This window comes from Heteronotia binoei, chromosome 19 (assembly GCF_032191835.1).
Source record: "Heteronotia binoei isolate CCM8104 ecotype False Entrance Well chromosome 19, APGP_CSIRO_Hbin_v1, whole genome shotgun sequence".
NCBI classification, from domain to species: Eukaryota; Metazoa; Chordata; class Lepidosauria; order Squamata; family Gekkonidae; genus Heteronotia; species Heteronotia binoei.
In genome coordinates, this window is record NC_083241.1 from 33,441,256 (window position 1) to 33,463,165 (window position 21,910).

A 21,910-nucleotide genomic window follows, 5' to 3' on the forward strand; every position below is an offset into this window, starting at 1 on the left:
TAGGTTTTGCGCCACAGACTTTCAAGTCTCAAAAAGGTAATTCTGTTTCGCGGGCATCCAAAACAATGGGAGGAAACGGGTATGGGTTAAAAAAAAAGCCCAAGGGAGAAGGAAGATAGGGTTGATATCTCCAGGTTGGGAAATACCTGTTTGGGGTGGGGCCTGAGGAGAGTGGGGATTGGGGAGGAGAGGGACTTCATGCCCTAGAGTCCACCTTCCAAAGCAGCCATTTTCTCCAGGGGAGGTGATGTCTGCCTATGGAGCTCAATTGTAACCCTAGGAGATCTCCAGCCTCTACCTGGAGCTGTCAATTGAAATATCTAATATGGGCGTTTGAGAGAAGCCGGTCTGAGGACCTTGGCAGTTGGCTTGTGAAGAAGCTGCAAATGCAGTGGAACACACCAGGTGATTGCGTGAAGGCAAGATTTTCTCCTTCAGAAGCCAATGTCAGTGGAAGGACTCCGTTCGGAACTTACTCTTGAGTAGTAGTACTCCTTATAGACTTTTTGAAAAAGAATTCTTCGGAGTCATCCTTAGGAGCAGTGTTTCTGTTTGGGACTTTATGCCCTCTATGTGATTTACAGTTTTGAAATGAAATTTGGATGTTTTTGCACAATATAATATATAGATTTTTGTAAATTTGTCAAATTGTATTCTTGACACAATTGTTTTTAAGAAGAAGAAGATATTGGATTTATATCCCGCCCTCCACTCCAAAGAGTCTCAGAGCGGCTCACAATCTCCTTTACCTTCCTCCCCCACAACAGACACCCTGTGAGGTGGGTGGGGCTGGAGAGGACTCTCACAGCAGCTGCCCTTTCAAGGACAACTTCTGCCAGAACTATGGCTGACCCAAGGCCATGCTAGCAGGTGCAAGTGGAGGAGTGGGGAATCAAACCCGGTTCTCCCAGATAAGAGTCCGCACACTTAACCACTACACCAAACTGGCTCTCCAGGCCAGTTTCTGTTTATATCGTGTTGCCATTGTTTACTCTCCTCTTCTCTCTACCTGGAGTCCGGTAACCCTCAGGAAAGATTGAGCTGCAAGAATGAAAGAGCAGAACACTGCGTAACGGAATGAGCTTAGAAAACACCCATCTATGGGATAGTCTTAATCCCTTGCAGGATTACAAAATTTAATTGGATTATTTGGTAAAGAGGTTTCTGTGGGGTAACTAGAGAGCACACACAAATCCACGCGTACGGTGCCAAAACAACACGACGTTGCTTTGCGATATAAAAGAAAGTTAAAAGTGAATGAGTGCTCCTTCTTGGCCAGAGAGCGATGTTAAATCCAAAAGTGGGATTTTAAAAATCTTTATATTTAGCTAGGTGTGTGAAAAAAACCAGGAAGGTGGAAGGAAGCAACAGAAGAAAGCAAAGAGGAAGAAAAGATCTAAACCAGGAGTGGTCAAACTTGCTTAACATAAGTACAACATAGAATAAACATCAGATGTTTGAGAGATGAAGGACGTGAACGTCAGATGTTTGAGGGAAGGAAGGAAGGAGAAAATAGATGGGGGAGGGAGACGTGGAAAGAAAGCAAAATTAAATGCATTCTCCAAGCCACCAGTTGGCTTGGAGAAGTGATTCAAAGAGCCAAATGCCTTCTCCAAGTTGGCTGATGGGGTGGTGGAGGCTTCAAGAGCTGCACAATGTTTGAAAGAGCCACACGCGACTCCTGAGGCGCAGTTTGGCCACTCCTGACCTAAACCATTTAAGCAAAGATAGGTCACAGAAATGCTTCCTAGTAAGGTGAACGTTGTCCTGATCGAGATGGGCTAGGCTCGCCCAGTCTTGTAGATCACGGAAGCTAAGCATGGTCAGCATTGGTTAGGATCTGTATGGAAGAACATGAGAGCCGGGCAATGGCAAACCACCACTAATCTGAACATCATGAGATTTAAGTTACTGGGTTGATTCCCCTGGCACACACACCTTTATACTAGCAGGAATGACTCCCGCCTCAATAAAAGTACAGGAGCTTCACTAGCAACATACTGCAGGCCAAACCAACTGTCTAGCACTGACCAGTGCTAACCTATTGAGAAGCATGGTGGTCTAGGAAAAGAACCCACAACATCTGCGGGGCAACTTAAAAGCGGCTTTTCTTGAAGAAGATGATATTGGATATATATCCCACCCTCCACTCCGAATTTCAGAGTCTCAGAGCGGCTCACAATCTCCTTTATCTTCCTCCCCCACAACAGACACCCTGTGAGGTGAGTGGGGCTGAGAGGGCTCTCACAGTAGCTGCCCTTTCAAGGACAACCTCTGCCAGAGCTATGGCTGACCCAAGGCCATTCCAGCAGCTGCAAGTGGAGGAGTGGGGAATCAAACCCGGTTCTCCCAGATAAGAATCTGCACGCTTAACCGCTACACCAAACTGGGAGAAGACCTGGAATGCGGAGAACTTTACATTGAAAAGCAGGAGTGCTACAGGAACGAAAGGAGAACTATCTTTGAAAATCACACGCAAATACTGTCTTCCTAGCACTGACATAGGGGGAGGGGGGCGGAACTGATTTAGTTTTGCTCGCAACTGCGCAGTTAAGATCTTCCATGGACTCCGACACAAAGAGGATTGGGAGATGACTCCTCCGGATAACAGGAAGGGCAGGAATTAAGTCCTAATAAGGCTGCCATCCAAAATATTTGAGGCATCGCGAGCTCCTCGGGACAGGAAGGGTGCGGTCAAATTCTCAAATTCTGTTTTCGCTTGCCGTTTGGGGGCCGCTCTGTTCCCCCGCTACAAATACCACCTACCACCACAGTAATTTTTAAAAAACCACCACTGCACAGTTTCACAGAAAGGGGGAGGGGGGGGAGAATAAAAAAATCGAGCACACACGTACGATTACTACAGCACAAACACCATTGTCCTGCAGGTCAACTCACGGCTTCTTCGAATGGAAAGGGAGGAAAAAATAGATAGATAGATATATTTATCTCCGGGGACACGAGAACCCCCAAAAAGGAGCCTGTCCCAAAAGTCAAGAGCAGGAAGGAGAACAAACATCTGACATGCCTCCTCCGGCGGGGGAGTTATCGTACAACCAGCCCGACCCTCCCACCTCGACACAGCGGAATCCACTATCACAGACACACTCAGCCGCACACCGACAAATGCTCCGGGTTCCACCCGCCCGCATCGAGCCACAGCCTTCCCTTCACATCTCATTGGGGTAGTTATAGTTGGGGGTGGCCGAGTACTGCGTCTCGTGCTGCATCATGGCTCCCTGGGCCGCTCCGACGGCCACGTTCTGCGCGGCTTGCTGGACGTGCGGGTTCTTCCACGCCCCTGTCGTCCACTCCTCTTGCGCCTTGCTGAAGCTGCCGCCGCTCCCCCGGTAGAATTTGTGCACCTGCGTTGGGGACGGGAACAGAGAGGTGGGAATCGTTGGTGTAGAGAGTTGCCAACCTCCTGGGGGGTAACTGGAGACCACCTGCTGTTGCGACGGATCTCCAGGTGACGGAGACTGGCTCAACGGGAAACTGAACTCTGTCCCCCGGAGGTCACTTGCGATGGTGAAAGAATCTCCAGCTGGCCACCTGAAGGTTGGCAACCCAGCAGAAAGCTTTACCCTCCCCGATGGAAGAACTTCCCCAAATTCAGAGGGGCAGGGAGATGGGGTTGCAAATTCCCCCATGTCCTGAACCTATTGTACCATAAAGTTTTCCCTCCCAAATGGCTAGAGTGTCTGGGGAAACCATAGCGTTTTCCCAGAAACGCCTAGAGTGGCTGCTGCACACTGGCATGATGACATCACTTCCGGGTGACATCATCACAGTGGCAATGTAGGGGGAGGCGGGTTGGGAACTTCCCGGGCGGGGGAATTCCTGCCCGGACTGGGGGCTTAGCAGCTCTACAGGGAGAAAACAAGACAGTCCAAAGCTCTCCGACACAGATTCTGCTGCTCTTCCTTTTGAACCAAGAGGAGGGCCAAGCCACAGCTCTAGTAGATGCACGTACATGTATCAACAGAAGTCTAGCGTCCAGATCACATGAAGTGATGGTATCGCTTTGCTCTGCTCTGGTAAGACCTCACCTGAGAGGTGATATGATCACCATCTTCAAGTCCTTGAAGGGCTGTCATCTAAAGGATGGTGTGGAATTGTTTTCTGTGGCCCCGGAAGGTAGGACCAGAACCAATGGGTTGAAATTAAAAGAGTTTCCAGCTCAACATTAGGAAGAACTTCCTGACCATTAGAGCGGTTCCTCAGTGGAAAAGGCTTCCTCGGGAGGCGGTGGGCTCTCCATCCTTGGAGATTTTTGAACAGAAGTATAGCGTCCAGATCACGTGAAGTGATGGTATCGCATTTCTCTGCTCTGGTAAGACCTCACCTGGAGTATTGTGTACAGTTTGGGGCAGCACATTTAATAAGGATATAGACAAGCTGGAATGGGTCCAGAGGGCGACAAAGATGGTGAGGGGTCTGGAGACCAAGTCCTATGAAGAAAAGTTGAGGGAGCTGGGTATGTTTAGCCTGGAGAGGAGGTGGCTGAGAGGTGATATGATCACCATCTTCAAGTCCTTGAAGGGCTGTCGTCTAGAGGATGGTGTGGAATTGTTTTCTATGGCCCCGGAAGGTAGGACCAGAACCAATGGGTTGAAATTAAAAGAGTTTCCAGCTCAACATTAGGAAGAACTTTCTGACCATTAGAGCGGTTCCTCAGTGGAACAGGCTTCTTCGGGAGGTGGTGGGCTCTCCTTCCTTGGAGATTTTTAAACAGAGGCTAGATGGCCATCTGACAGCAATGAAGATCCTGTGAATTTTGGGGGAGGTGTTTGTGAGTTTCCTACATTGTGCAGGGGGTTGGACTAGATGACCCTAGAGGTCCCTTCCAACTCTGATTCTATGATTCTAATATAGGTGCAAATAATGATGGCCACAGGAGGAAACAGCTTGCAAAGGGGTTTAGAAAGATTTGTGGAGGAGAAGTCTATCGGTGACTTCTAGCCCTGGTGGCTGTGATGAACCTCCACATTCACAGGCACTAAACCTCTGAATCCCAGAGCCAGGAGGCAACCTCAGGGTGGCTCAGTGGTAGAGCATCTGCTTAGTAAGCAGAAGGTCCCAGGTTCAATCCCTGGCATCTCCAAGTAAAAAAGGGTCTGGGCAAGTAGGCGTGAAAAACCTCAGCTTGAGACCCTGGAGAGCCGCTGCCAGTCTGAGCAGACAAGACTGACTTTGGCCTCGGCCTCTCTACCCTGTTGCTGGATCTCCAGAGGAACTGGCTGGTCACTGTGTGAGACAAAAGGCTGGACTAGATTGACCACTGGTCTGATCCAGCAGGGCTCTTCTGATGTTCTTATGAAGGCCTCGACCTCTCTGCCCTGTTGTTTGCCCTCCAGAGGAACTGGCAGGCCACTGTGTGGGACAGGAGGCTGGACTGGATGGACCTTTGGTCTGATCCAGCAGGGCTCTTCTGATGCTCTTATGAGGGGAAGACCTCAGCTTCTATGCCCTGTTGCTGGACCTCCACAGGAACTGGTTAGTCACTGTGTGTGAGACAGGATGCTGGACTAGATGGACTCTCCATCTGATCCAGCAGGGCTTTTCTGGAGTTCTCCTGTAACCCCTCCACGGATATTAGTGATTCCTACCCACAAATAATTCCTACTTACCATGCTGAGGGCAATGAAAGAGAAAACCGACATGGCTGTGAACAGGATGGTGGGGATGAGCATCACGACCGCCGAGCCCACATTGCTGCCGAAGAAAGAGATGGCTGCGATCCAGCCGCTGCGGGTAAACCAGAAAGAAGTTGGGAGATGACTGGGTGACTTGCCGCAAATCACTCCACCGCAACACCATTTACATAGGCCCAGGGCTTTTTTTTGTAGCAGGAACTCCTTTGCGTATCAGGCCACACACCCCTGATGTAGCCAGTCCTCCAGGAGCTTACAGTAGGCCCCGTACTAAGAGCCCTGTAAGCTCTTGGAGGGTTGGCTCCATCAGGGGGTGTGGCCTAATATGCAAAGGAGCCCCTGCTAGAATTCTATCTCTGGACCTGTACTAAGAGCCCTGTAAGCTCTTGGAAGGTTGGCTCCATCAGGGGGTGTGGCCTAATATGCAAAGGAGCCCCTGCTAGAATTCTATCCCTGGACCCTGTACTAAGAGCCCTGTAAGCTCTTGGAGGGTTGGCTCCATCAGGGGTGTGTGGCCTAATATGCAAAGGAGCCCCTGCTAGAATTCTATCTCTGGACCCTGTACTAAGAGCCCTGTAAGCTCTTGGAGGGTTGGCTCCATCAGGGGTGTGTGGCCTAATATGCAAAGGAGCCCCTGCTAGGATTCTATCTCTGGACCCTGTACTAAGAGGCATGTAAGCTCTTGGAGGGTTGGCTCCCTCAGGGGTGTGTGGCCTAATATGCAAAGGAGCCCCTGCTAGGATTCTATCTCTGGACCCTGTACTAAGAGCCCTGTAAGCTCTTGGAGGGTTGGCTCCCTCAGGGGTGTGTGGCCTAATATGCAAAGGAGCCCCTGCTAGGATTCTATCTCTGGACCCTGTACTAAGAGCCCTGTAAGCTCTTGGAGGGTTGGCTCCCTCAGGGGTGTGTGGCCTAATATGCAAAGGAGCCCCTGCTAGGATTCTATCTCTGGACCCTGTACTAAGAGCCCTGTAAGCTCTTGGAGGGTTGGCTCCCTCAGGGGTGTGTGGCCTAATATGCAAAGGAGCCCCTGCTAGGATTCTATCTCTGGACCCTGTACTAAGAGGCATGTAAGCTCTTGGAAGATTGGCTACATCAGGGAGATATGGCCTAATATGCAAAGGAGTTCCTGCTGCAAAAAAAGCCCGCCGCTTGAAGGACACTTGGTGTAATTAGTAAACTGATCAAAGCCACCAAGTCATACACCGTCTTTCAGTTTGCAAAAATATATTACAAGGATTGTGTACAACGCATAATAAACAATACAATCATGCTAGAGGCCGGTGGTGCTAGGGCCTTTTAAGGTGTGAATTTCAGCTGGACTATTTCCAAGTTTAGACTTATATCTATTCATTTGGAGACGGGTTTTTTTGGCCCCTTGGGGTTTTCTGTTGCTTTAAAAGGCCCTAGCACCGCTGGCCTCTATCATGATTGCATTGTTTATTATGTGCTGTACACAATCCTTGTAATATATTTTTTGCAAACTAAAAGACGGTGTATGACTTGGTGGCCTTGATCAGCCTACGAAAAAATCTTCAACAGCTAAGGCCTACATTTGCAACTTTATCAGAAATGTCTACTCGGGGGGGGGGCAATGTAGTGCCCACCAACAACTTTCCTGCTGCCCAACAAGTGTTATTAGAAAGTGGGTGGAACTTTTGCCCAACAAGGCTTCGGATTGGCTGTTGAAGATTTGATGGGCTGTGCAGATTTTTTCTAAATGCTGTTTTGCTGCAGCAGCCATTTTGGGATTGGCCCCTCCTCCTGCAGCAGCCATTTTGCGGCTGTGCCCCCTGTGCTGTGTCAGGATTCCAAAGGTGCCTCCAAACTCAAAAAGCTTGGAGAACTCTGATCTAGTCCAAACGGCAGCCAACTAATTGTTGTCTGGAGTCAACTGTACGGAGCGTATTCAGCGTTTCATTCAGTGGATATCAATTTTGTTTCCAGACTCAAATCTGACCACAGGCTTTTAAAGCCCTAAATGTTTTGGGTCTAGCATACCTGAAGATTATTCTACCTGTTCTTTTGCCCGTGAAAGCTTTCTAGCAAATTTGCGAGTTAACTCTTTCTTGTATAGTGTTCACCGCAGCAGAGCCAACTGAATGAGCTGGAACGGAATGGTGCAGAATGCTCGGCTGCTCAAGGAGCTGGACCGTTTGTGGTCCAACTTCCGTGAGGGGCAAGAAAGATGTCCGTTTGGTTGGGAGAAAAGCCTCGCAAAGGCCAGGCTGAAGACTGGAAAAGGGTCACAGGAAGGGGGAAGCAGACGGTCAGGGAACCCGGAGGCCGGGAGGCTGAAGAGAACGGAACAGACTGAGAAAGGGAAACCCAAAGGAAGCAAAGCACACCGAGAACAGCAAATCGAAGCAGGACGTTCTGAAAGTCACATCGCTGAATGTCAACAGGGGTTATATACCACGGTGAGGGAAGGAGAAGGGTGCTGGTCATGGAAGGGGCGTTTTTGTAGCAGGAACTTCTTTCCATATTAGGCCACGCCTTCCCTGATGTAGCCAATCCTCCAAGAGCTTACAGGGCTGTTAGTACAGGGCCTACTGTAAACTCCAGGAGGATTGGCTACATCAGGGAAGGTGTGGCCTAATATGCAAAGGAGTTCCAGCTGCAAAAAAAAGCCCTGCGTTCACCCCTGATCCGAAATAACCTGCCTGTTCTGTGGCTGCTAGTTTCTAAGTGTTCTACAAGTGAGGATGCTGTTGAACTTCTAGCCTGCAAGATTCAAGAAGGCTTATGTATCACCGGCAGACAGGAAATTAACTTGGAGAGGAATGCTGATCTCTATGGAAAGGGTCAACATAAGCATGTTGAATGCATCTTGCAGAATGTGATCAGCTATCAACAAATCCATGAATCACCCCATGGCTATATTTAGACACCCCACCTGTTATTTCTGCAGCAGCCAGCTTGCCCTGCTTTGTTTTCTCTCTCCCAAGGAACAAATTTCAGATGTCTGCACCTGAGCATCAAAGTCCATCCTCCCCGCCCCCCACACACACTGTCAAGTCACATCCCATGGAGTTTTTCTTATTACATTCATTGAGGTTAAGCCTATCAATGGCTACTAGCCATAGTGGCTGAGGGGAACCTCCATATTCAGAGGGAGTCAACCTCTGGATCCCAGAGCCAGGAGGCAACATCAGGGGGAAGCCTTGGCCCTCCAGAGGAACTGGTTGGCCACTGTGGAATACAAGATGCTGGACTAGATGGACCACTGCTCTAACCCAGCAGAGCTCTTCTGATGTTCTTATGAAGGCCTCGGCCTCTCTGCCCTGTTGTTGGCCCTCCAGAGGAACTGCTTGGCCACTGTGTGAGGCAGGACGCTGGACTAGATGGACCACTAGTCTGATCCAGCAGGGCTCTTCTGATATTCTCTTCTCAAGGCAAAGAGATATTCAGAGGTGGTTTGCGTCTGCCTGCTTCTGTGTAGTGACCTGTTCTTCCTTGGGGGTCTCTCATCCAAGTCCTAACCAGGGCTAAGCCTGCTTAGCTTCAGAGATCTGGTCAAGGCAAGAGGTATTCAGAGGTGGTTTTGCCATTGCCTGCTTCTATGTAGTGACCTGTTCTTCGTTGGGGGTCTCTCATCCAAGTCCAAACTAGGGCTAAGCCTGCTTAGCTTCAGAGATCTGGTCAAGGCAAGAGGTATTCAGAGGTGGTTTGCCATTGCCTGGCTCCGCATTGTGACCCTGGATTTCCTTGGGGGTTTCCCATCCAAGTCCCAACCAGGGCCATATGCGTCAGGACAGTCCATCCTTCCTCCCCTCTAAATCATTCCGACCAATTTTGCACTAGGGCTCATTCCAGGTGGAACGCCCTTTTGCCCCTGGCGCTGCTCTCTGTTTTCACACAAGCTGCCCCGGAACTGCGAGTTGGTGCTCTGCTTTTCTGCAGCAAGCGGAAACCGCTTGTAAGAGGATCTCGCTTGCTGCAGAAAAGCGTCGCGCCGACTCACAGCTCCGGGGCAGCTCGTGCAAAAACGGAGAGAAGTGCCAGGAGCAAAAGGGCTCTCCGTCCAGAACAAGCCCTAGTGCAAAATCGGTCTCCAAGTTACTGGAACCCACTTGTGATGCCTTACAATCTTAGGAGCAACTAGTTCCTTAGATAATGAAGTCTCCACCGTTCAAACAGCTGGTCTTCATTTTCAGAATCCAGAGCTTTCCTTATTATAGACTGCAGGCGAAGGACTGAATACTTTCATTTCAATTCCTCGCATGCAGAAAACTAGCTCACCGAGCTAAGCTATAATGGCAGTCCCTGCTACTCTAGCTTGTGTAGTACAAGGGACTTTCACATAGGGGAACATTTAAACAAGCAATCCCTCACCGGCAGCTCAAAGCAATACAGTCTCAGCAGGCAGTATTTTACGATCGTTTGAACACAGAGGGTCACTAAAGTGTAGCATCGCTGGATATGGACCAGGGAGACCTGGATTCAAATCCCCACTTCTCACAAAACTTACTGGGTGAGCTTGGGTCAGCCATTCTTTCTCAGCCTAACCTACCTCCCAGGGTTGTCGTGAGGATAAAAGAAGATTGGGCAGAACCATGAATGCCACCTGCAGAAGGGTGTGTTAAATATGCACTAACGAAGAACCTAAGAAGGAGCCCCGTGGCGCAGAGTGGCAAAGCTGCAGTCCTGCAGTCCAAGCTGTGCTCACGACCTGACCAGCAGAAGCTGGCTTCAGGTAGCCGGCTCCAGGTTGACTCAGCCTTCCATCCTTCCGAGGTCGGTCAAATGAGTACCCAGCTTGCTGGGGGGAAAGCGTAGATGACTGGGGAAGGCAATGGCAAACTACCCCTTAGCAAAAAAGTCTGCCAAGAAAACGTGATATTACATCACCCTACGGGTCAGTAACGACTGGGGGGATTACCTTTAGCTTTTTAAGAACATAAGAGAAGCCATGTTGGATCAGGCCCAGGGGCGGAATTCTAGCAGGAGCTCCTTTGCATATTTGGCCACGCACCCCTGGTGTAACCAATCCTCCCAGAGCTTACGAAGCTCTTTTTTGTAAGCTCTTGGAGGATTGGCTACATCAGGGGTGTGTGGCCCAGTATGCAAAGGAGCTCCTGCTAGAATTTCACCCCTGATCAGGCCGACGGCCCATCCAGTCACACAGTGGCCAAAAACACCAGGGGCCGTCAGGAGGTCCACCAGTGGGGCCAAGTCAGTCATAAATGCATGCAGATCGGGTCTTGGTCTCTCTGCTCAAGAAGGAGATCTGTCAGTGAGCTGTGCTAAGATTTGGTGGGGGGTGGGGGGAAGGAATCTTTCTTTTGCCTGAGGACTTACCAGACCCCCCAGCCGGGGATCCCAACCGCTTGGATGATGCTGATCACCAGCTGAGCCATGAACGTGAAGAAGAAAGCCATGAAGCTGAAGGAGCTGTCTGTCCTAAAAGAGGGGGGGGGGAGTGGAATTAAAAGCTTAGCGTCACCAGGACAACAGTTCTTCCATCACCAGACTGACAAAGGTATTCACTGCACCAATGGCAGGCACATCTCACGCCAGCAGTTCTCCAGCAGCTCCGGGAAAAGCCATCGCTGAGAAGAGATGGCTCTGCTAGGATCAGAGCCGTCCCAAGAAAAGGAGAGGAGAGAGAAGGCGAGTAGTTACTGGTGGGATTAAAATCCAGCCAAGTGACAATGTAAGGCAGAAGACAGGGCACTCAGCTTTGGATGTAGGAGCCCCAGATTCAAATCGCTGCTCACTAACAAGATGCAATCTTGCAGTATGGTCGACCTTGCAGGGTTGCTGGTTAGATTTTTCTCAAGCTTTTCAGCTGGAATCGGTTCCTCAAGCAGCTCACCAGAAACAAAATCTTCCATCTCAACCTGCCCATCGATTAAGATCAACATAGCCGCCCTGAGCCGTTTACGGGAGGGGGCGGGGTATAAATCAACTGAAATAAATAAATAAATCTAAGGCCTTTCTCTCTGGAGTTACAGTGAGAGTCGCCAGAGACAGGGCCTTCTCAGTAGTGGCCTCTCTGTAACATTCTCCTCGTAGAACATCTCCTCTTTTAGTTCCCCGCACTTTCTTTTTAGAATTCCAACATTTTTGCTGCCAGACTACCAGTGCAATGTTGGCCTCGGAATTGAATTGTTTTTGTTCATTCTGCCATTGTGTTCCCTACCTGATCAAACTGATCAACAGTTAAAGGATCAACTAAAAGATGGGGAGGGACGGTGGCTCAGTGGTAGAGCATCTGCTTGGTAAGCAGAAGCTCCCAGGTTCAGTCCCCGGCATCTCCAACTAAAAGGTTCCAGGCAAATAGGTGTGAAAAACCTTAGCTTGAGACCCTGGAGAGCCACTGCCAGTCTGAGTAGACAATACTGACTTTGATGGACCGAGGGTCTGATTCAGTAGAAGGCAGCTTCATATGTTCATCAGATAGGAGGTGATGTGAAAGACATCTGCTGGGGAGTAGGCGATTCCGAATATGATGTACCAAGGATCTGATTCAGTATAAGACAGCTTCATGTGTCCTGAGTGTTCACAATCCTGCCATTCCTGCACCCCAGATGAACTTTCCTCCCCTAAAACCAGGGCACAGACTAACTATTCCCATTGAACTTCATCTATTCGATTCCCCATCATGCCATGAGGCGTGAACTGCTAGCCCAGAGCTATAGATTGGGCATGTGTGAAACCAAAAGGCAGAGGTGGGGACTTTCCAAGGACACAGGAGGCTAGGCGGTCAATAGCCATTTCCTAGTTTGTTTGCCAGCCTCCCATCAGGAAATGGGAGATTGACCCCCCCACACACACCAGGCTCCTGTGACATCACATCATTCCATTTCCTGTTGAGACAGTTGCCCAGTGGTGGAGGAAGGCAGCTCTCATGCAAAACAGCCATGTTTCTCAGCCTCTTCAGTCTGGCACATCCACCAGGAAGCAGGAGATGGTATCTGATGACATCACATTCCCGCATTTCCTGCTGAAAGACCTCCCTGAAGGGAGGGAGGGAGGGAGCCATGTTCCAAAATACCTCTCATCAAGAACAAGAAGATCATCCCAGAAGTCCTTGTGATCTCACAGAAACATTGGGGGCAAACTCCCATTTCTTGGTGGAAGCCCCTTTATCATACCACAAGCTTTGGGGGATGGCCAAGTCAATTTCTGACTCCAGCCCCAAACTGTTAGCCACTCTCACAAGTGACATCATTGCGCCGGTGACATTGCACTCTAGGCATTTCCGGGAAAACTCTATGGTTTTCCTGGACAGTCTAGCATTTTGGGAGGTAAAAACTCTATGATACCTATTGTACCATAGAGTTTTCCCTCCCAGAATGCTAAAGCATCTGGGAAAACCATAGAGTTTCCCCAGAAATGCCTGGAGTGGCCAACACGTGACATTGCCAGCGCGGTGACGTCACTTGCGGGTGACGTCATCATGCTGACGACATCGGGGGAGGTTCCCCCCCGGCCCAATGTGGACTGGTGGGTTGGGAACCTCCCAGGTGACTTAGGAGTTCCAAGTGCTGAAAGCAAACTGAGCCTGGGAGGGTGAGAAAGGAAGAGATACAACGGGACCCGGCACTCACTTGAAGGCTTTGTAAATGGGTCTGAACCAGCAGACGTAAGAGCAGGGCGTAAAGAGAATGAGCCAGAGAATAGCCAGTCCAAAGTTAGTCGCTCCGCCACCACCAATCATCCATGCGAGGCAGCCAATCAGATTCACCGCCAAGGTGATGCTGTTCACTGCAAACACGTAGAGAGAGAAAAGACACACAGGGAGGAGGGGCCACAGTGGCAGGTCAACACCACAAGCATAGCGCCGGAGAAGACCCTTCTGGGGATGAAAGCGCTGAGGTCGGGACCCAAACTAACAAGCCTCTCCCTCTCTCTCCCTCTCTCCCTCCCTCCCTCTGCCTGGTCCAAGAAACATTTCTCAGATTCCTGCCCGCCCAGGGTGTCAGGACACCATGTAGCCAGTGAACAAATAGCAGCCTGATTTAATGAATTTCTATACTCACTACACTATCCTTCAAGAGCAGCAGATGGGTGGGGTTTCAAACTTGCATGATTTTTAACGGCCACGGTTTGGGAATGCATTAGATCTTCCGCCCTCTCGCAAAAGACTAGAACTGGAGGGCATCCAATGAAGCTGACGAGCAGCAAGTTCAGGATGGACGAAAGGAAAGACTTCCTTCAATATAGAGTGATTAAAATGTGGGAGGCAGTGATGGCCGCAGGAATAAAAAGCTTTCGAAGGGGGTTAGATTGATTCATGGAAGGTAAGTCTATCAATGACTACTTCAGAGGCACTAAAGCCTCTGAATCCCAGAGCTTGGAGGCAACACCAGGGGAAGGCCTCAGCCTCTAGGCTCTTCTGTTGAGGAACTGGTTGGCCACTGTGTGAGACAGGAGGCTGGACTAGATGGACCACTGGTCTGACCCAGCAGGGCTCTTCTGATGTTCTCAGGAAGGCCTCAGTCTCTATGCCCTGTTGTTGGCCCTCCAGAGGAACTGAACTGATTGACCACTGTGTGAGACAGGGTGCTGGATTAGATGGACCACTGGTCTGATCCAGCAGGGCTCTTCTGATGTTCTTAGGAAGGCCTCAGCCTCTGTGCCCTGTTGTTGGCTCTCCAGAGAAACTGGTTGGCCACTGTGTGAGACAGGATGCTGGACTAGATGGACCCTCACTGGTCTGATCCAGCAGGGCTCTTCTAATGTTCTTACGAAGGCCTTGGCCTCTAAGCCCTGCTGTTGGCCCTCCAGAGGAACTGTTTGGCCACTGTGTGAGACAGGAGGCTGGACTAGATGGGCCACTGGACTGATCCAGCAGCGCTCTTCTGATGTTCTTATGAAGGCCTTGGCCTCTAAGCCCTGTTGTTGGCCCTCCAGAGGAACTGGTTGGCCACTGTGTGAGACAGGAGGCTGGACTAGATGGGCCACTGGACTGATCCAGCAGGGCTTTTCTGATGTTCTTAAATTCTTGTTAGGCACCCAGATAGTTTTCTTTGAAAGGCAGGAGATATGCATGCCCCTATCCAGTGAATAACCTAACCCCCTTAAAGACAACACTAATGTAGAGGGATTACTTTTTAAAAGGAAAAGACTGTAGTTATAAACCCAGATGCTTGGAAACTGTCAGCAGAGCTTTGGATGGTGTCAAATGGGGGAGGGACAGTGGCTCAGTGGTAGAGCATCTGCTTAGTAAGCAGAACGTCCCAGGTTCAATCCCCGGCATCTCCCAACTAAAAAGGGTCCAGGCAAGTTGGCGTGAAAAACCTCAGCTTGAGACCCTGGAGAGCCGCTGCCAGTCTGAGTAGACAAGACTGACTTTGATGGACCGAGGGTCTGATTCAGTAGAAGGCAGCTTCGATGTCCACATGTTCATATGTCATGTTAGCTGTGTGTAGGATAGCACAGATAGTCTAACCCACAGGCTTCTCTCTCTGCTCTGTTACTGATGGTTTTCCTTCTTTCGTTGCCATTTTGGTTTCCAGCTCTGTGCTGCCTTCCAATTTGATCAGGGTTGTTTTATATCAAATGGAGCATTGGACGGGGCCTCTTGTAAAGCTACCATTGAGAAAAAAAATAATAAGCCTTGCTGACTCAGCAAGATCTATGTCTAAGTAAACATACTCTGGGGCTAGGCGAAAAATGGGCTGGTATCCAAATGGTAAGAAGCGGGCATGCTGGCAAATTTTAAAAGCCTGTCATTTTGCTGCTCTAGTTCCCGTTAGCAACAAAGCAAGCGCCCCTTTACAGCAGCTCTTGCCAATCTTCCTCCATCATGCTCAGTGATAAAAACTTAACATAAGAATGTGAGAAGAGCCTTGCTGGATCAACCCAATAGTCTTGTCCATCTAGTCCAGCATCCTGTTTCACACAGTGGCCAACCAGTTCCTCTGGAGAGCTAACAACAGGGCTTAGAGGCTGAGGCCTTCATAAGAACATCAGAAGAGCCCTGCTGGATCAGACCAGTGGTCCATCTAGTCCAGCATCCTGTCTCACACAGTGGTCAATCAGCTCCTCTGGAGGGCCAACAGCAGGGCATAGAGGCTGAGGCCTTCCTGAGAACATCAGAAGAGCCCTGCTGGATCAGGACAGTGGTCCATCTAATCCAGCCTCCTGTCTCACACAGTGGTCAACCAGTTCCTCTGGAGGGCCAACAACAGGGCTTAGAGGCTGAGGCCTTCATAAGAACATCAGAAGAGCCCTGCTGGATCAGACCAGTTAGGGTCCATCTAGTCCAGCATCCTGTCTCACACAGTGGTCAATAAGTTCTTCTGGAGGGCCAACAGCAGGGCATAGAGGCTGCGGCCTTCCTGAGAACATCAGAAGAGACCTGCTCTGATCAGACCAGTGGTCCATCTAATTCAGCATCCTGTCTCACACAGTGACCAATCAGCTCCTCTGGAGGGCCAACAGCAGGGCATAGAGGCTGAGGCCTTCCTGAGAACATCAGAAGAGCCCTGCTGGCTCAGACCAGTGGTCCATCTAATCCAGCATCCTGTTTCACACAGTGACCAACCAGCTCCTCTGGAGGGGCAACAACAGGGTAGGCCTGTCCCACTCAGACACCACAGCTAGTAGCCACTGACCTTTCCTCCATGACTCTATCAAATAACTTTTGAAAGCAATTTATTCCTGTGGCCATCACCACCTCCTCTGGCAGCTAATTCCACATCTGAATCATTCTATGTATAAAGAAGTATCTCCTTTTGTTTGTCCTGAACCTCCTGCCCATCAGCTTCACTTGTTCTTGAGTTCTAGTCTTTTGGGAGAGGGAGAAATAGTTCTCTTTGTCAGCTCTCTCTAACCCACACAAAATCTTATAAACCTCTATCATGTTCCCCCTTAGACACCTCTTTTCTAAACTGAAAAGTCCCAGACTCTTCAGCTTTTCCCTACAGAGAATGGACTCCAACCCCCTAATCCTCTCAGTCATCCTTCTCTGTATTTTTTCCAGCTCTGCAATGTCCTTTTTTAGATACAGTGGCCAGAACTGTACACAGTATTCCAAATGGGGCTGCACCATAGATCTCTACAGGGACATTCCAATATTGGCCGTTTTATTCTCAATCCCTCTCTCCTAATAATCCCTAACACAGAGTTTTCATTTTCTAGCACTCTTGGCCTAATCTGTGCCAAGAGAAGCTCTCTCCAAGTTCCCGAGCAACTGAAAGGAGAATTCAAAGCCGCAGGGCAAAATGCCCAAATCTGCAAACTGTATCCCCTGTCCAAAATCTGATGTTTCCTGCTGACAGAACTGGCTTCCGACTAAACTGCGCTCCCCAAGTCCCAAACGTTGAGCATGTCTTTCCGCAATCGCCGGAAGGGTTCTCCCCAAACAGCATAGAGTTAGCAGAAATTTAATCTCAGGAAGTCAAACCAATTATGGATTGTCATGCATATACATGTCACAGCTCAAGAACAAACAAGCAAAAAAGGAAGCCGGTTAATGACCAGACAAGAGCAGTGAATAACAAATGTGGCAAGAACATACTTAAAACGATAGGAGTTTCTGGAGTTCCAAAGGCACTTCTTTAGATAACGGTGACGCTAAATAGGCTCCAAGTGGCTGAAAATAAGGCAATTTATGAGCTCAGGCAGCCCCAGGGAGTAGCCACAAAAGTGGGAGAGATGAATTAAAAGTAGACTGGGGAACAACGTTGGGGTTTGGCCCAGAAGCTGTGCTATTTCCACACATGTGAAGTGTTCTATCTAAACTGAGTGAGTGTGAACTAGCTCACAGCTTTTTAGCCTCCAGCTCACACATTTTTGTCTTAGCTCAGGAAAAATGATCCCAGAGCAGACTAATTTATGTGGTAGCTCACACCGTTAATGCCAGTAGATCACAAAGTAGAATTTCTGCTCACAAGACTCCGCAGCTTAGAGGGAGCATCGATTCTGAACCAAATCAGATGTATCATTAATGTGGTGCAAAATACCCAGGCTGAAATAGCAAATGCTTCTGAGGGCAACGAAGATGGTGAGGGGTCTGGAGACCAATTCCTATGAAGAAAGGTTGAAGGAGCTGGGCATGTTTAGCCTGGAGAGGAGGCGACTGAGAGGTGATAGGATTACCATCTTCAAGCACTTGAAGGGTTGTCCTACAGAGGATGGTGTGGAATTGTTTTCTGTGGCCTCAGAAGGTAGGGTCAGCACCAATGGGTTGAAATTAAATCAAAAGAGTTTCCGGCTCAACATTAGGAAGAACTTCCTGACCGTTAGAGCGGTTCCTCAATGGGACAGGCTTCCTCGGGAGGTGGTGGGCTCTCCTTCCTTGGAAGTTTTTAAACAGAGGCTAGATGGCCATCTGACAGCAATGAAGATCCTGTGAATTTGGGGTATTTGTGGGTTTCCTGCATTGTGCGGGGGTTGGACTAGATGACCCTAGAGGTCCCTTCCAACTCTATGATTCTATGAAATGAGAGTCCACTAGAGTGGCCCTTTGCCCAATAATCAGGGCAGATTTGGGGGGGCGGAGCCTGAGGGTGGGGTTTGGAGAGGGGAGGGACTTCAGTAAGGTATAATGCCACAGAGTCCGCCTTCCAAAGTGGGCACTTCACCCAGGTGAATTGATCTCTGTCACCTGGAGGTCAGCTGGTTTTTCAGTTCTAAAGAACTGGGGCTCCAACTCCAGACTGAGCTCCTGAGAAATACACACAAGAAAGAAATCACACAGGCCCAAACCCAAACCAATCAAATCTCAAAAGGCAGAACAAGAAGGTTCCTGCTGCCCCCCCTCACCCTTCCATTAGTAGCGACGAGAAAAAAAAAGATACGGAGGGGAAAGAGGAAGAGACCAGGATCTCTTACCCTTTCCTTCCTCCTTCCTCCTCCCGGGCCAAGGTTCCCCTCCGCCCTCCCAAGCCGCAACTCACGCATCCAGAGGTAGTAGAGACGTTTGGCCATGGTCCGGTGCTGCGGTGGAATCTCCTCATCGAAATCCTGGTAGAAACACGGCTTGAGGGGAATGAAGCGAGGCAGGGGAGGGAAGTTGTTCATTTTTTCTGCAAGGAAAAAACACAAAATTGTGTCTTTCCCCCATTTGTTGCTCCCAAACAGAAAGGGCGGACCTCTGCCTTTATGAACATATAAAGCTGCCTTCTACTGAATCAGACCCTCGGTCCATCAAAGTCAGTCTTGTCTACTCAGACTGGCAGCGGCTCTCCAGGGTCTCAAGCTGAGGTTTTTCACACCTATTTGCCTGGACCCTTTTTTGGAAATGCCGGGGATTGAACCTGGGACCTTCCGCTTACAAAGCAGATGCTCTACCACTGAGCCACCGTCCCTCCCAAGACCAGGGCTTTTTTTTGAACAGGAACCCACAGGAACACTGTTCTGGCTGGCTTGGTATCAGGGGGCGTGGCCTAATATGTAAACGAGTTCCTACTGGGCTTTTTTTCTACAAAAAGCCCTGTGTGAAACAAGGGTGATGTCAGGGGGTGTGGCCTAATATGCAAATGAGTTCCTGCTGGGCCTTTTTCTGCCAAAAAAAAAAGCCCTGACCGAGGCAATTGACCCAGCTGGAAGAAATCTAGTTGGATCAATCATCTGCATTTTAGTTGACCAACGGCACGGATTCAAGTCTTGAAGGAGCAAACGCACACCTGGGGTGGGGGAGACGACGACAAGCTTCCTTTCTGCTTAGACGATGCAGGGATACCTCGTGGTATGTAGTATGAACATATGAAGCTGCCTTATACTGAATCAGACCCTCGGTCCATCAAAGTCAGTCTTGTCTACTCAGACTGGCAGTGGCTCTCTAGGGTCTCAAGCTGAGGTTTTTCACACCTATTTGCCTGGACCCTTTTAGTTGGAGATGCTGGGGATTGAACCTGGGACCTTCTGCTTCCCAAGCAGATGCTCTACCACTGAGCCACCATCCCTCCCTGTGTGAGAGGGGAGTGCCTTTTCTAAGCAAAGGCTTCACAATGGTAGACTAGTAAACTACTTAACCTTGAAGAAGAAACCACGAAAAAACTTCCATCTGAATCAGGGGTGGAATTCTAGCAGGGGCTCCTTTGCATATTAGGCCACACACCCCGGAGTAGCCAATCCTCCGAGAGCTTATAAAAAAGAGCCTTGTAAGCTCTCGGAGGATTGGCTACAACAGGGATGTGTGGCCTAATATGCAAAGCAGCTCCTGCTAGAATTCCACTCCTGCATCTGATTTTAAAAAAAGAAATCAGGGCTATCATTTTGTTCCCTCCAAAGATTTTTACTCTGCTCCCTAAACAACAATGCAATACTAATTTTTTCCTAATCAGACACATCATATGCATTGCTCAGACCAAGAATGCCCAGCGACACATAGGTGCACATTAGCACCTTTCCTGTGCTGCCATGACACCCACTAAATAATGCACTTTCAATACTGCACTTTCCAACTGAATGTTGCCTGTTCACACAGTAAAAATTTGGTTGGAAAGTGCATTGGAAGTGTGTGATCACTGCCCTGGTTTCCACAAAGTGTTCTTAGAAAGTGGGCATGGTTAGGTGGGGCTTTTCTCCAGCAAGGCTTCTGATTGGTGTGCAGATTTTTTTAAAATGTTGCCTTGGCACTAGCTGCCCCCACAGCACAAGGATCACACAGTGCACTGTGCACAGTGCAACAGAGTGGCTTGTTCCACCTCCTGCAGAAGCCGTTTTGTGGCAACCATTTTGGAGCCGCACCAACCACACTGTGTCAGAATTCCAAAGGTCTCCACAGGCTCAAAAAGGTTAGTTTCAGGGCTTTTTTTGTAGCAGGAACTCCTTTGCATATTAGGTCACACACTCCTAATGTAGCTGATCCTCCAAGAGCTTACAGGGCTCTTAGTACAGGGTCCAGAGATAGAATTCTAGCAGGGGCTCCTTTGCATATTAGGCCACACACCCTTGATGGAGCCAATCCCCCAAGAGCTTACAGGGCTCTTAGTACAGGATCCAGAGATAGAATTCTAGCAGGGGCTCCTTTGCATATTAGGCCACACACCCCTGATGGAGCCAATCCCCCAAGAGCTTACAGGGCTCTTAGTACAGGGTCCAGAGATAGAATTCTAGCAGGGGCTCCTTTGCATATTAGGCCACACACCCCTGATGGAGCCAATCCCCCAAGAGCTTACAGGGCTCTTAGTACAGGATCCAGAGATAGAATTCTAGCAGGGGCTCCTTTGCATATTAGGCCACACACCCCTGATGGAGCCAACCCTCCAAGAGCTTACAGGGCTCTTAGTACAGGGTCCAGAGATAGAATTCTAGCAGGGGCTCCTTTGCATATTAGGCCACACACCCCTGATGGAGCCAATCCCCCAAGAGCTTACAGGGCTCTTAGTACAGGATCCAGAGATAGAATTCTAGCAGGGGCTCCTTTGCATATTAGGCCACACACCCCTGATGGAGCCAACCCTCCAAGAGCTTACAGGGCTCTTAGTACAGGGTCCAGAGATAGAATTCTAGCAGGGGCTCCTTTGCATATTAGGCCACACACCCCTGATGGAGCCAATCCCCCAAGAGCTTACAGGGCTCTTAGTACAGGATCCAGAGATAGAATTCTAGCAGGGGCTCCTTTGCATATTAGGCCACACACCCCTGATGGAGCCAACCCTCCAAGAGCTTACAGGGCTCTTAGTACAGGGTCCAGAGATAGAATTCTAGCAGGGGCTCCTTTGCATATTAGGCCACACACCCCTGATGGAGCCAATCCCCCAAGAGCTTACAGGGCTCTTAGTACAGGATCCAGAGATAGAATTCTAGCAGGGGCTCCTTTGCATATTAGGCCACACACCCCTGATGGAGCCAACCCTCCAAGAGCTTACAGGGCTCTTAGTACAGGGTCCAGAGATAGAATTCTAGCAGGGGCTCCTTTGCATATTAGGCCACACACCCCTGATGGAGCCAATCCCCCAAGAGCTTACAGGGCTCTTAGTACAGGGTCCAGAGATAGAATTCTAGCAGGGGCTCCTTTGCATATTAGGCCACACCCCCTGATGGAGCCGATCCTCCAAGAGCTTACAGGGCTCTTAGTACAGGGTCCAGATATAGAATTCTAGCAGGGGCTCCTTTGCATATTAGGCCACACCCCCCTGATGGAGCCAACCCTCCAAGAGCTTACAGGGTCCAGAGATAGAATTCTAGCAGGGGCTCCTTTGCATATTAGGCCACACACCCCTGATGGAGCCGATCCTCCAAGAGCTTACAGGGCTCTTATTGCAGGGTCTACTGTAAGCTCCAGGAGGATTGGCTGCATCAGGGGGTGTGGCCTAATATGCAAATAGGTTCCTGCTATGGAAAAAAGCCAT

General features: G+C 49.5%; 1 protein-coding gene and 2 non-coding genes across 3 annotated transcripts; 1 reads left to right on the forward strand and 2 right to left on the reverse strand.

The window, feature by feature from the left end:
* Window positions 1-3,060: 3,060 nt before the first annotated feature.
* SCAMP5 (secretory carrier membrane protein 5) lies at window positions 3,061-18,643 on the reverse strand. Its single transcript, XM_060259934.1, has 5 exons — window positions 18,509-18,643; window positions 13,211-13,367; window positions 10,956-11,057; window positions 5,631-5,748; window positions 3,061-3,365 (listed from the first exon to the last, which is right to left on the reverse strand). The coding sequence occupies exons 1-5, from the start codon at window positions 18,630-18,632 to the stop codon at window positions 3,171-3,173; spliced, it is 696 nt and encodes a 231-aa protein (XP_060115917.1). The 5' UTR covers window positions 18,633-18,643; the 3' UTR covers window positions 3,061-3,170.
* On the forward strand, window positions 5,037-5,104 carry TRNAT-AGU (transfer RNA threonine (anticodon AGU)). Its single transcript has one exon. It is a non-coding gene; the product is annotated as a tRNA-Thr (tRNA).
* A 204-nt stretch (window positions 18,644-18,847) lies between the features above and the next one.
* TRNAT-UGU (transfer RNA threonine (anticodon UGU)) lies at window positions 18,848-18,919 on the reverse strand. Its single transcript has one exon. It is a non-coding gene; the product is annotated as a tRNA-Thr (tRNA).
* Window positions 18,920-21,910: the final 2,991 nt, after the last annotated feature.